The 13,157-nt window shown below is 44.6% G+C and overlaps 1 protein-coding gene across 3 annotated transcripts in view; it reads right to left on the bottom strand.

The window, feature by feature from the left end:
• Positions 1 to 3,778, bottom strand: part of AGO4 (argonaute RISC component 4) — a 33,030-nt gene extending 29,252 nt beyond the window's left edge. Inside the window, exon 1 of one of the 3 annotated variants that reach the window (XM_036349075.1) lies at positions 3,467 to 3,778. In XM_036349075.1, the coding sequence (XP_036204968.1) occupies positions 3,467 to 3,485 (19 nt within the window). In that variant the 5' untranslated portion in view covers positions 3,486 to 3,778. The remainder of the gene's footprint in view (positions 1 to 3,466) is intronic. The other 2 variants (XM_036349072.1, XM_036349074.1) reach the window with 2 other exon arrangements.
• Positions 3,779 to 13,157: the final 9,379 nt, after the last annotated feature.

Raw genomic sequence — 13,157 nt, 5'->3', positions numbered from 1 at the left:
TAGAATCCAGGTCCAGCGCTTTTTCTTCCCCAGTGGTATCTCTTCCTCTCTAAACTACTTGATACCAAAGGGAAAGAGGCAGAGGAAATGAAAGAAGAGGGATTAAGAAGTGGAGAAAAGCAAATAGCATGTTTCTTTTCTTTGGCAAGAAAGAAAAGTCAGAAGGTGAGTGGTCATTTCTTTTAATAAGTTTAGAAGATTTATTTAGAAAACTATATTCTAAAATTTTCCACTCCAAAAGCTGGTTTCTTTGAGGTTAGCAAACTACTTACAAAGAAAAAGCACAGTGGCTAAAGCTCTGGCACCAAACTGCGTGGGTTTCAATTCTGTTTATCACTTCCTACCTGCATGACCTTGGGCCTCTGTGCCTCAGTTTTCTTATCTATAAAATGGGGAACATGTAGTAATTATAGCATCTATCTCTTAAGGTTATTGTGAGAATCCCATGAGATAACATATACAAGAGGCTTAACACAGTGTCTCATAATAAGTGCTCAATAAACTTAAGTTAGTAGATGATACCTAGTTAGTAGATTGTATCTGCATAAATATTACAGTGCTCAAAGGTCCCTGAGCTTTATATTGGGGGCATCCCTAAAATGTAGTGACAAGTCTGAAAATTACCTCTTCCAAAAAGGAAACAAATATGACAACACAGACTGAATGAAGTTAGCCTTAAATGAAAAGGAGGGCAGATGATCCAGACTCATCATCATTTCACCCCTCGGCCTTGAGACCTGGTAGTCAATTAAGCTCTCTGCACCTTTTTTTTTTTTTTTTTTTAATTTTTTTTTTTATATATTTTATTGATTTTTTACAGAGAAGAAGGGAGAGGGATAGAGAGTTAGAAACATCGATGAGAGAGATCGATCAGCCGCCTCCTGCATGCCCCCCACTGGGGACGTGCCCGCAACCAGGGTACATGCCCTTGACCGGAATCGAACCCAGGACCCCCGAGTCCGCAGGCCGACGCTCTATCCACTGAGCCAAACCGGTTCGGCATGCTCTCTGCACCTTTTTTCTCATCTGTAAAATGGGGATAATGCCTGCCTTGCCTACCTCACAGAGGATCAAATGAGCTAATAGCTGTGAAAGCACTTTCCAAACTGTGAAGCACTGTAAAAATAAAAGTTTTCACTTCTATAATAAAAATAACTGATATTCTAATTAAATATATTTCCAAGTTATTATTGCCAGAAACCAAAATGGGGTGAGGGGAGAGCAGAGCAAAACTAAGAATGCGCCAATGATTATTGAAGTGAGGAGGGCACGAAGCTCTAGATCGGCTTGCTTCAACAAAGAAGCAGGAAAGCTTCTCTAGGCTCTAAAACAACCTGGGCAAAATATCCCACAAGACTATCAACTCCCTTTGCTCTGATTCTATGCTTGGCAAGCAGCTTCTTGTTATTAATTTGGTTTCCAAGGTACTGTGACACCAAAAAAGGAGCTTGCTAGAGAACAGACAAGAAAACATTCCAGTCAAGAGAAAAGACCTATGTGGCATGCTGGCTTATTCATTAACATCTTATAAATGTGGTTAGTGAGAATTAATTTTCCATAATCCTGGGTGAACTTACTGATAAGTCCTCAAATCTGCAAAAGCTAAAATCCAACAAACAAAAAAATCCCTGGGACGCTCCTACCACCAACAGGTTGATCTTTGCCATGAAATTCAGTTTGTACACACAGTTACATAGTCTCTTTCAATACCAGCTCATAAATGCAACAGTTGCTTCAATTATGAGTTACTAGCAGGGGAGGGAGGGAAGAACATTTGTAAGTATCTCAAATGCATTGGTCTCTGCAATAAGACTTCTCACATACATTATCTCATTTCAGTCTCACAACAATCTGGCAGCACATAATTATTATTACTTCATTTTATTGACGAGGAAATGAAAGTTCAAAGGAATTAAGTAACTTGCCCAAGGTTATACAACTATTAAATTACTAGATTGGATTTGAACAGAAGTCTGTTACGTTCCTGAAGAATTGGTCATGCCCTTAGCCAGGGGCTATAGCTGAAGTAACCCTGCATAACACTCACACTGAGGTTTACCAAATAATATTAATGTTACAAAAGCAATTTATTTTTAAAAGGCATATGAAATTTTATTATAAAGGCCTTTTAAAAAATAGTTTAAGCAGCAAATTTAGGTAAGATTAAGTCATTCAGTGATGTGAACAAGTTCTAAGTAAAAAACACACACACACACACACACACACACACACACACACAAAACCCCTGCAAATTTCCAAACTCAAACAGTAAAGTGAATATTCTATGCTCACACACAAAAAAAGAGATGCTTTACAACTAAGTCCACTATGTAGACAAAGTTTGATACTAAAGTTAATTCTATCACAGCCTCTAAACCTTCTGTCCCTTTAAATACAGTTCCTCATGTTGTGACCCAACCATAAAATTATTTTCGTTGCTACTTCATAACTGTAATGTTGCTACTGTTATGCATCATAATGTAAATATCTGATATGCAGGATGGTCTTAGGCGATCCCTGTGAAAGGGTCGTTCGACCGCCAAAGGGGTCGCGACCCACAGGTTGAGAACCGCTGCAACCCTGCCCTTCTTAGCCGAAGTACATATTAGAAACCTGTTGGGGTTGGAGGTGGGTGCACCAGGCTGCAGCCTGCAGGTCACTTGTTACGTCCTGGAAAGCTCCCTCAGATTAGGGCAGAGTGGCAGAGAAAGCCAGAGCTATTCACGATGATAGGAAATAACAGTTTCCAAAGCACTTTCTCCTTCATTTGATCCTCGGAACCACTCGGAACCCAGTTAGAAGAGAATTCATGGCATCAGAGCCTGTGCTGGGGCGGCTGGCTGCTAACTCGCCTGTCACGAAGGTGTTAGCCCGGACAACTCGGGGACTATCACACAGGCTGACAGGTAGAGGATAGGACCTTAGACCCCGAGACTTCAGGGCCTTCAAGAAAGGGTGAGCACTTTGCCCCTTGGCCTTCGGGGCCAGGGGTAGTCTTATCTAAGGCTCTGGACCTCTGCCAGTGCAAAGAAAAATAGGACTGCAGCCCCAAATCAAGAATGCCCCTGGTAGTAGGTGGGGGACCTTCGCGGTCCAGTCCAGGCCAAGCCTTCGCAGCGTACCAGGCACAAATCGTCCCTCTGGCGGCCCAAACTGGCTTCGTCTCAGCCACCTCCCTGAGGTTGGGTCAGGTCTCCCCTCTACCTGGGGCGCGGGGTCACCTTTCTGGGCCTCCCGCCCTTAGACCTCAGCGATCTGGCTCATCTCTCCAAGCTGGGGCGCGGTCCCCGCCCCCGGAGACCCGGGTCAGCTCCCTCCGCCTTGTGCAAGGGAGCACGGGTCCCGTTCCCCGGGGCCTGACCACCCGAACCCGGGGAGGGTACGCGCGGGGCGGCCGAGAGCGACGGTCCCGCCTGCCCACTCGCCTGTCCCGGGCCCTATGCCGGCCCGGCCTGGGCGCGCTCACCTGGTCCCAGCGCCTCCATGGCGGCGGCGGGGGCCGCCTCGCCCCGTTCCCCGGCGCCTCCCGCTCCGGGCCCCGCCGCCGCCGCCGCGTAGCGGTTGATCTCCGGAATATTGGCGCTAAGGGCGCCGCGGGGACGCGGACGCTGGGCGGGGGGCGGCGGCGGCGCCCGGCCGGGAGACAGGGACCCGGCTCCCGCGGCTCTTCCGGCCTCAGCGACAACAAAAACAATCCCCGCCGCCGCCGCCGCCCGCAGCTGGAGCGGGCGCGGGAGCCTGCGCGCGCGCCCGGCGGGTGGGGACGGGGCGCGGGGCGCGCGCCGTCCGGGGTCCCGGCTCGCCGAAGGGGCGTGCGCGGCCCGGGGGGCCGGGTCCACCGAGCCCTGCGTGGGGGCAGGGGGCGTGGTTGGGGCCGGGCGTGCGCGCTGTGGGGGGGGCACTGCCCCGAGGAAGTGTCGTGTGTGGGCGCGCGCCCGCCCGCACTGCCCCGCCTGCCCAGGACGGCCATCCCCGGCGCACGGCGTTCAGGGACTAGGTGCGATCCTCCCAGAGCCTGCTGCCACAGTGTCCTCGAATGATCAGGGTTCCAGACCCCGCTGATGCACAGACACGGCTTTCACTCTGTCCGTGAAAGTGTCCTGAGATTCACATGGGGCACCTCTCCTTCCTCCCATCCCAGACCACTTCTTTTTCCTCTGTCGGTCTCCCCTTTCTCCACTGTCCTGGGACAGAGAACACCAGCCACCACAGATGCAGCACCTTCCCGCCATGTCTTCATCCAACACCGCATGCCCAGTTGCCCTTCCCTCCCAGTGCAGCCAGAAAGCGCCAGGGAATGGACCATGATGAATGATGCGTTCTCTCGTTGGTCCCATGACAAGCGCCCTGGTCAGCAAGTCACACAAAAGAGAAAAGTCTTGCTTTCGCTAATGACTTCACCTTAGCAGCCAAGAGCTAAAGGAGCAGCGTCCTTGGAGTCATGGTCAGCCCTGCAGGCCCAGCCTCTTTGGGGCTTTTAGTTGGAACTTTGAGTTGGAGAACACAGGACTACAGGTCAACAAGCAGTTTCTAGTCAGCAGAATGGGAGAGCTCTCTGTCCACTAGTTTAAAAAATGCAGTGTGCCCAGCCCCTGTAGCTCCGTGGTTGAACATCCAACTATGAACCAAGAGTTCAGGGTTCTATTCCCCCAGAGGGGTGAGGCTGGATCCCCAGTAGGGGGCGTGCAGAAGGCAGCCGACCAATGATTCTCCCTCATCATTGATATTTCTATCTCCCTCTCCCTTCCTCTCTGAAATCAATCTATCTATCTATCTATCTATCTATCTATCTATCTATCTATCTATCTATCAAAGATACAACATGTGTTGTATTAGTTTGCTAGGGCTGCCATTATAAAGTACCACAGACTGGGAGGGAGGTGCTTAAATAACAGAAATTTATTTTCTCACTGTTCTAGAGGCTGGACTTTCAAGATCAAGGATTGGTTTCTTCTGAGATCTCTTCCCCCTGTATGTGTCAGTGTCCACATTTCCTCTTCTTGTAAGGACACAGGTCATAATGGATTAGGGTCTACCTTAACTGAATTGTCTCTTTGTTTGAACTGAATTGCCTCTTTAAAGACATTATCTCCAAATACAGTCACATTCTGAGGTGCCGAGGGTTAAGATTTCAACCTGTGGATTTTGGGGTTGGGGGTGGGGCACAATTCAGTCCATAACATGTGTAGTGAGATATTCATTTGAGCACCCACATGTGTATCCATAGAGGCAAATAATATTTGCATGTAATAATAAAAAACGTTAGGGGCACACCATGGTCAGGCACAGTATTATGGGCTTCATAGGTCATTGAATCTTTGTAGTCACCTATAAGGCAGATATTATTAAGGAAAGTGAGGAAACTGAAGCTCAGGGGAGTTAAGGATGTCAGGCTCTGCATTATATGATATAGCAGTGAAGCATGGAAAAATTGGGAGTTCTATAACCTGCATTCTAATCCTGCTGATTCCATCTCTGCCTGGGTATAGTATTGGGACTTTTAACCCAGTGACTAGATTCTACTCCCAAGTTCTTTCTATAGCATCATCCCACTTCTCTGTGAAACCAGATATTAACTGGAAACAATAATAGGGGACAGAAAATTTGAAGGGGAGGAACTATGCACTAAATAAGCAACCCAGTTTAGAGCTAAGAGGATAAAAAAACAAAAACAGGTAGAGGTCAGGTTCTGAGTTGAACCTAGTAGCCACCTCCCTTCTTCTGCACTTCAGGCTAAATCCCCCCCCCCCGCCCCCTCCTTCTTCCCCCGCCTACCCCCTCCCCCAGTCGAAACAGTGCTGGTGGCTTCCAGCCTGGTTTGAGGCTGCCTCTCCAACTCCCACTTCCTAACAGAGTTTCTCCATATTCTGTCTGGTACCATGAGCAGAGACCGTAGCTTGTTTCCTGTACTGAAAATAGCCTCAGGCCGGGTATGAAATGTACTTACTCCAGTTTTAGTTGGTCTGCAATGCCTCAGTCTCTCACCCTGTCATTCTTGAGCACTCTGATCACCCACATTCTCACTCCAAAACTCACTCCCACTCAGGCACCCACTCCCCCCTTCCTGAAGACCCTTCTGACTGAGCCTCCTAAACCGAAGTTCTATGGTCAATAAACCCCCCTAAACCTCAGCCTATTCAGCGAGCCCTCCCTCCACTTCCTGCTGTGGCTGAGAAGAAGCAGTGCCCCAGAATACCACTTCCCCCTCAGCTCCCTCTGACGGTGGCTGCTGGTTGTCTCATACCACACATCTACAGAACAGGGTGGGGGTGGGTGGGTAGAGAATTAGCAAAATATTTGGCCCATTGCATCAAACCTTGAGTTCTCAGTCTCCTACAGAAACCACTTGTCTGTCTCTTGATCTGTTTTTGTTCATCAGTTTATGTTGTTCATTATATTCCACAAGTGAGTGAGATCAAGTGATATTTATCTTTCTCCAACTGGCTTATTTCGCTTGGCATAATGCTCTCCAGTTCCATCCAGGCTGTTGCAAATGGAAAGGATCGATTAGATCATCAAACCTCACAAGGAAGGTAGGGAAGGGTGGGGGTAAGGGGGAAAGATCAACCAAAGGACTTGTATGCATGCATATAAGCCTAACCAATGGACACAGACACCAGGGGAGTGAAGGCATGAGTGGGGGGGTGGGGTGGGGGCAAAAGGAGGATAAGGGCACATATGTAATACCTTAATCAATAAAGAAAGAAAATCCAGATTAAAAAATAAATACAAATAAATAAAAACCACTTGTCATCTGGCTGAACCACCACAGGACCTTGCTTGGTGGAGTAATTAACTCAGCCCCTGGTCTTATGTCTTCATCCAGGCCTGGCTCCTATTACATTATAAATCCTTGAGAGCAGGGCTTATGCCTTGTTCAGGTATTCAGGCTTATGTCTCTGTTGCCTACCATATTTCCTGGCACCAAATGCCTACCCAGCGAAACTAATTGAATGAATAATGAATGAATGAGCAGGTTGTATAAACAGTGGGAACTAGAACTGGTCCAGGAGAGGTGAACTTCCAGCTTCTCCAGAGCACAGATTTTATTTTATTTATTTTTTAAATATATTTTTATTGATTTCAGAGAGGAAGGGAGAGGGAGAGAGAGCTAGAAACACTGATGAGAGAGAATCATCGATTGGCTACCTCCTGCACTCTCCACACTGGGGATTAAGCCCGCAAACCGGGCATGTGCCCTGACCGGAAATCAAACCGTGGCCTCCTGGTTCATAGGTCAATGCTCAACCACTGAGCCACAATTTTAGAATCAGATGGTCTGGAGTTCAAATCCCAGTTTCACAATATACTAGCTTTAAGTACCTGGGACAAGTCCTTTCACTTACTGCTCAAGGATGTCTTGAGGAGGAAGTTAAATCATATATGTGCATATTCCTTTGTCTCTGACACAGAGTAAGTGCACAATAGTTACTAATCCTCTTCCCTTCCCTCCTTTCCCATAGCTAAAAGCTGCCCACTCTGCTCTTGCTGTCCCTTGAGAGACAGTGAGCTCAAGATCTCAGCTCAGTACAAGAGTAGACCCCAACCCCGACCCTGGTCAGGGCGCGTGCAGGAGGCAATCAATAGATGGGTTTCTCTCACATCGATGTTTCTCACTGTCTTTCCCTCTCTTGTACTTTCCCTAAAAATCAATGGAAAAATATCCTTGGGTGAGGATTAACAAAAAAAGAGAGGGGGAGAGCGACTAGAGCTGTCAAGGACTGAGAATGTTTACACATCGTGTGCTGAAGCCACCTGGGGACAAGGACTTGGCTCACCCATTAGGGAGTGAGAGCCAGGACATGCTCCTGAAGGTTTATGAATGGAACTGAACTTTTCGAATCCTCCCCAGATGGAGCCAAAAGGAGCCTCGCTAGTGGACACTGTGCCAGAAGGCAGGGCTCCAGCCACCCACACTGCTTGTGACAATCCAGTGCTTGTCTGGACTGCTGGTCTATCGATGTTCTGACTCAACAGTCTCTCCTGATACTAACTTTCCATATGTCTGGAGCCTGGAAGTCAAGGATGAGCTTCTTTGCAGCTGATCTATCAGGCCAGGGCTTTTCTTCTTCTTTAGCTGGGGACCCCCCTTATTGAAAAGAAATCTTAAGTGGGAGCTGAAGAGGAGCCACTCTGGCTGAGGAGGATAGGGACTTGCATTAAACACGAGTGAACTAGACCAACTTGCCAAGAGACACCACCTGGCATCCAAATGAAATTTCTGTCCACCTGCTCCTACGCAATCACCAGCCTTGCTTTTGTGATTAAGGATATATACCATATTTTGCGTACCCATTCATCAGTTCTTGGACATTTGGTTGTTACCACTTTTTGGCTATAGCACTAATGTTATGAATATTCATGTTCAAGTTTTTGTGTGGGTTTGTTTTCAATTCTTTTGGGTTTATACCTAGGAGTAGATTTGCTGGGTTATATGGTAACTCACTGTTTAACTTTTTTAGGGAATTTTTTTCACAGTAGTTACACTATTTTATATTCCCATTAGCAATGTATGAGGGTTCTAATGTCTCCACACTCTTGCCAACACTTGTTATTTTTAGATTTATTATAGCTAACTTCATGGGTATGAAGTGGTATCTCACTGTGAATTTGGTTTACATTTCCCTAAGGACTAACGATGTTGAGCATCTATTTATGTGCCTATTGGCCATCTGTATATCTTTGAAGAAATGTCAATTCAAATCCTCTTTTAAAATTGGATAATCTATATTTTTTTATTATTGAGTTGTAGGAGTCTGAGTCCTTTATACCTTTTAGATATTAAGTTCTTTATCAAATATATAATTTGCAAAACCTCTCTCCCATATTGTGGGCTGTCATTTTACTTTTTTTATGGCGTTCTTTGAAGCACAAAAAAATTTAATTTAGAAGTCCAATTTTTCTTTGATTATTTGTGCTTTTTTTTTTTGGTTGTACTAAGAAACCTAATTCAAAGTCATAAAGATTTATTTCTATGCTGTCTTCTAAGAGTTTTATAGTATTAGCTCTTACATTTAGGTTTTTGATCTACGTTGTGTTAGCTTTTGTAGAAGATGTGAGGTAGAGGTTCAAATTCAGTTTTTTTGTGTATAGATACCCAGTTGTCCAAGCACCATTTGTTAAAGACTATTCTCTTCTCCAACAAATGGTCTAGAACCCTTGTCAAAAATCAATCAGCTGTAAATGTAAGGGTTTATTTCTGGACACTCAATTCTATTCTGTCACTCATATCTATTGTTATGTTAGTATCACACTCTTTTTTTTAAAATATATTTTTATTGATTTCAGAGAGGAAGGGAGAGGGAGAGAGAGTTAGAAACATCAATGATGAAAGAGAGTCATTGACCGGCCACCTCCTGCATGCCCCTTACCGGGAATTGAGCCCACAACCTGGGCATATGCCCTTGATCAGAATCGAACCTGGGACCCTTCAGTCCGCAGGCCAATGCTCTATCCACTGAGTCAAACCGGCCAGGGCATTATTACACTGTCTTGATTGCTGTAGCTTTGTGGTAAGTTTGAAATTAGGAAGTATATTGCCCAACCAATGTCGCTCAATGGTTATGAACCAGAAGGTCATGGTTCTATTCCCTGTCAGGGCACATGCCCAGTTGTGGGCTCCATCCCAATGTGGGGCATGCAGGAGGCAGCCGATCAATGATTCTCTCTCATCATTGATGTTTCTATCTCTCTCTCCTCCCTTCATCTCTGAAATCAATAAAAATATATTTTTTTTTAAAAAGAAAAGGAAGTGGGGACACTTTCCTTCTTAAAAAAAGAAATCAGGAAGTATAAGTCCTCCAACTTTGTTCTTCTTTTTCGATATTGTTTTGGTTATTCTGGGTCTCTTGTATTTGCATATGAATGTTAGGATCAGCTTGTCTATTTCTGCCCCCCTTACCTCCAAAAGGCAGTTGAATTTTGATAAGAATTGTATTGAATCTACAGATCAGTTTGGGGAGTAGCGCCATCTTAACAATATTAAGTATTCCAATCCATGAACACAGGATATATTCCATTTAGTTAGGTTTTCTTTAATTTCTTTCAACAATGTTTTGTAGTTTTCAGAGAACAAATCTTATACTTTTTTTGGTTAAATTTACTCCTAAGTATTTTATTCTTCTTGGTGCTATGTAATTGGAATTGATTTAAATATCTATAACTATATCTATCTATCTATATATATATTTACTTATTTCAGAGAAGAAGGGAGAGGGAGAGATAGAAACATCAATGATGAGAGAGAATCACTGATTGGCTGCCTCCTGCACGCCCCCTACTAGGGATTCAGCCCACAACCCGGGCATGTGCCCTTGGCTGATGCTCTGAGCCAAACTGGCTAGGGCGAGACCCTACCTTTTCATGACAGGGATGTAAAGAATTTATGGCCATACTTTAAAACCACTACAGTTGCTATGGTTAAGAAGCTTGGGAGGAGAGGAAGAAACCTTAAAACTGAAAGCTAGGAGATTTGGAGACGTTCGGTGACTAGCTTCTCTTCTGGACAGCCTGTCTGGTGGAGGAAGATACTCTACTGAAGTGAGAGGGGAACATCAAAAGTTCTGTTGTGATCTGTTTAGTTTTAAATGCCTATTAGATATTGGAGAATGGCTGTCAAAGAGACAGTAGTATATATAAGTCTGGAGTTGAGAGGTCTTGCCTGGGCTGGACATAGAAAGTTGGAGGCCAAGTTAAAGAGTATTATTCATTGAATATTTGTTAAAGACCCCAGGAAAGCCTTTATTCAAGAGTTTTGAAACAGCCCTGGCCGGTATGAATTGGTGGTTGGAGTGTCCCCTTGTGCACTAAAAGGTCTGAGATTCGAATCCAGGTCAAGGCACATACCTAGGTTCCGGGTTTGATCTCGTCAGGGCACGTACCGGAGGCAACCAATCGATGTTTCTCTCTCACCTCCATGTTTTTCTCTCTCTCCCTCTCCCATCCTCTCTCCTTAGAATAAAAAATTTAAAAAAAATTTTTTTTTTTTACAAAAGATTATTGCAACAGGGGAGAGAGACTAAGCTCCACTCTGACTACAGCAAAGACAGCTATGGATTTACAGCCAATGAGCAGAGTGAGGGGGTCAATGAATGGACAGTTACTAAGAAGAGACATCAAGGATAGGGGAATTCTTGCTAATCTGGCATAAGAGGATTCTTGCTAAAGACAAGCCAAGGACTTAGACAACAAAGATAGGAGACAAGAAACTTGATCAGATATCAAGGATGGGAGGATTCCTGCTAAACTGACTTAGTAGGATTCTTGGTAAAACTGACTAGGCAGGTGGAGGACAAGGCCCAAGGATGGATCCTGGTCAAAAGAGGGCTCAAAGGAGTCTGTCTAAACTTTGGTCAAGGAGACAGTCTTTGTCAGCCTTCCGGTGTTCAAAACAACTGGAAATAGATGAGATCGCCAAAGGAGTGAGAAGACAAGAGGGTAGAAAATGGAGTCCTGAGTCACTCCAACATTTGGAGATTGGCTTGACAAGAAGCCAGCAAAGGAGGCTGAGAAGCATCAGCTAGTGAGATGGAAGAAAACCAGAAGAGTGGTATATTACTGAAGCTAACAAAAGAAAATATTTCTGCCAATGTTACATCTGATAAGGGTTTAATCTCCAAAATTTATAGGGAACTCATACAACTTAACAAAAGGAAGAAGCCGAAACCGGTTTGGCTCAGTGGATAGAGCGTCGGCCTGCGGACTCAAGGGTCCCAGGTTCGATTCCAGTCCAGGGCATGTAGCTTGGTTGTGGGCACATCCCCGGTGGGAGATGTGCAGGAGGCAGCAGATCGATGTTTCTCTCTCATCGATGTTTCTAACTCTCTGTCTCTCTCCCTTCCTCTCTGTGAAAAATCAATAAAATATATTTAAAAAAAAAAACAACAACAAAAAAGGAAGATAAACAATCCAATCAAAAAATAGGCAAAGGATCTAAATAGACACTTTTCAAATATGGACATACAAAAGGCCAAGAGACATATGAAAAAAAAATCTTCGAAAAATGTTCGAAGTCACTAATCATCCAAGAGATGCAAATCAATACGACAATGAAGTACCATCTCACACCTGTCAGAATGGCTATAATCAACAAATCAACAAATGACAAGTGCTGGCAAGGATGTGAAGAAAAAGGAACCCTCCTGCACTGCTGGTGGGAATGCAGACTGGTGCAGCCATTGTGGAAAAACAGTATGGAGTTCCCTCAAAAAATTAAAAATGGAACTCCCATTGACCCAGTAATCCCATTTTTAGGAATATATCCTGAGAAATCAGAAACACCAATCAGAAAGAATACATGCACCCCTATGTTCATAATAGCACAATTTACAATATCTAAGATTTGGAAACAGCCTAAGTGCAGATCAGCAGATGAGTGGATTAAAAAACAGTGGTGCATCTACACAATGGAATACTATGCTGCGGTAAAAAAGAAAGAACTTGTACCATTTGCAATAGCATGGATGGACCTGGAAAGCATTATGCTAAGTGAAATAAGCCCATCAGAGAAAGATAATATCACATGATCTCACTCATTCGTGAAATATAATGAACAACATAAATTGATGAACTAAAATAGATCCAAAGACATAGAAGTATCTAACAGACTGTCAAGCCTCAGAGGGAAGGCAGGGGAGGGTGTGGGGCAGGGGTAAGAGATCAACCAAAGGACTTGTATGCATGTATGTAAGCATAACCCATAGACACAGACAGTAGGGAGGCGGGGACATGTGCTGGGGTGGGGGTGGGGAGGGAGTGGCCGGGGAGAGGTCAATGGGGGAAAAAGGAGACATATATAATACTTTCAACAATAAAGAATTTAAATTTTTTAAAAAAAGAAAGAAAATATTTCAAGAAGGAAGTGGTTAACCATGTTGAAAGCTTCCTAGAGGCCAAATAAGGTGAGAATAGAGAAGTGGCAAGCTAGAGGTCAATGATAGCTTTGACAAGAGCAGTTTCAGTGGAATGAGGAGGTTAAAAGGCTGATTGGAGCATGCTGAGAGGATGGAAGGTTAAGAAGCAGCAGAAGCAAATATAGAAAACCTTTCCATAAGTTTTGCTATGAGTAGGAGTAAGTAGAATGGTAGTCGAAGAGAAATATGGTGTCAAGGGAAGGTTTGCTTGTGTGTATACTAGTATGTGTGTTTTAAGATGAGAGA

This window comes from Myotis myotis, unplaced genomic scaffold (assembly GCF_014108235.1).
Source record: "Myotis myotis isolate mMyoMyo1 unplaced genomic scaffold, mMyoMyo1.p scaffold_m19_p_2, whole genome shotgun sequence".
Lineage (NCBI taxonomy): Eukaryota > Metazoa > Chordata > Mammalia > Chiroptera > Vespertilionidae > Myotis > Myotis myotis.
Note: the sequence above shows the minus strand (reverse complement) of the source record. Positions and strands in the feature narration are given on the sequence as shown.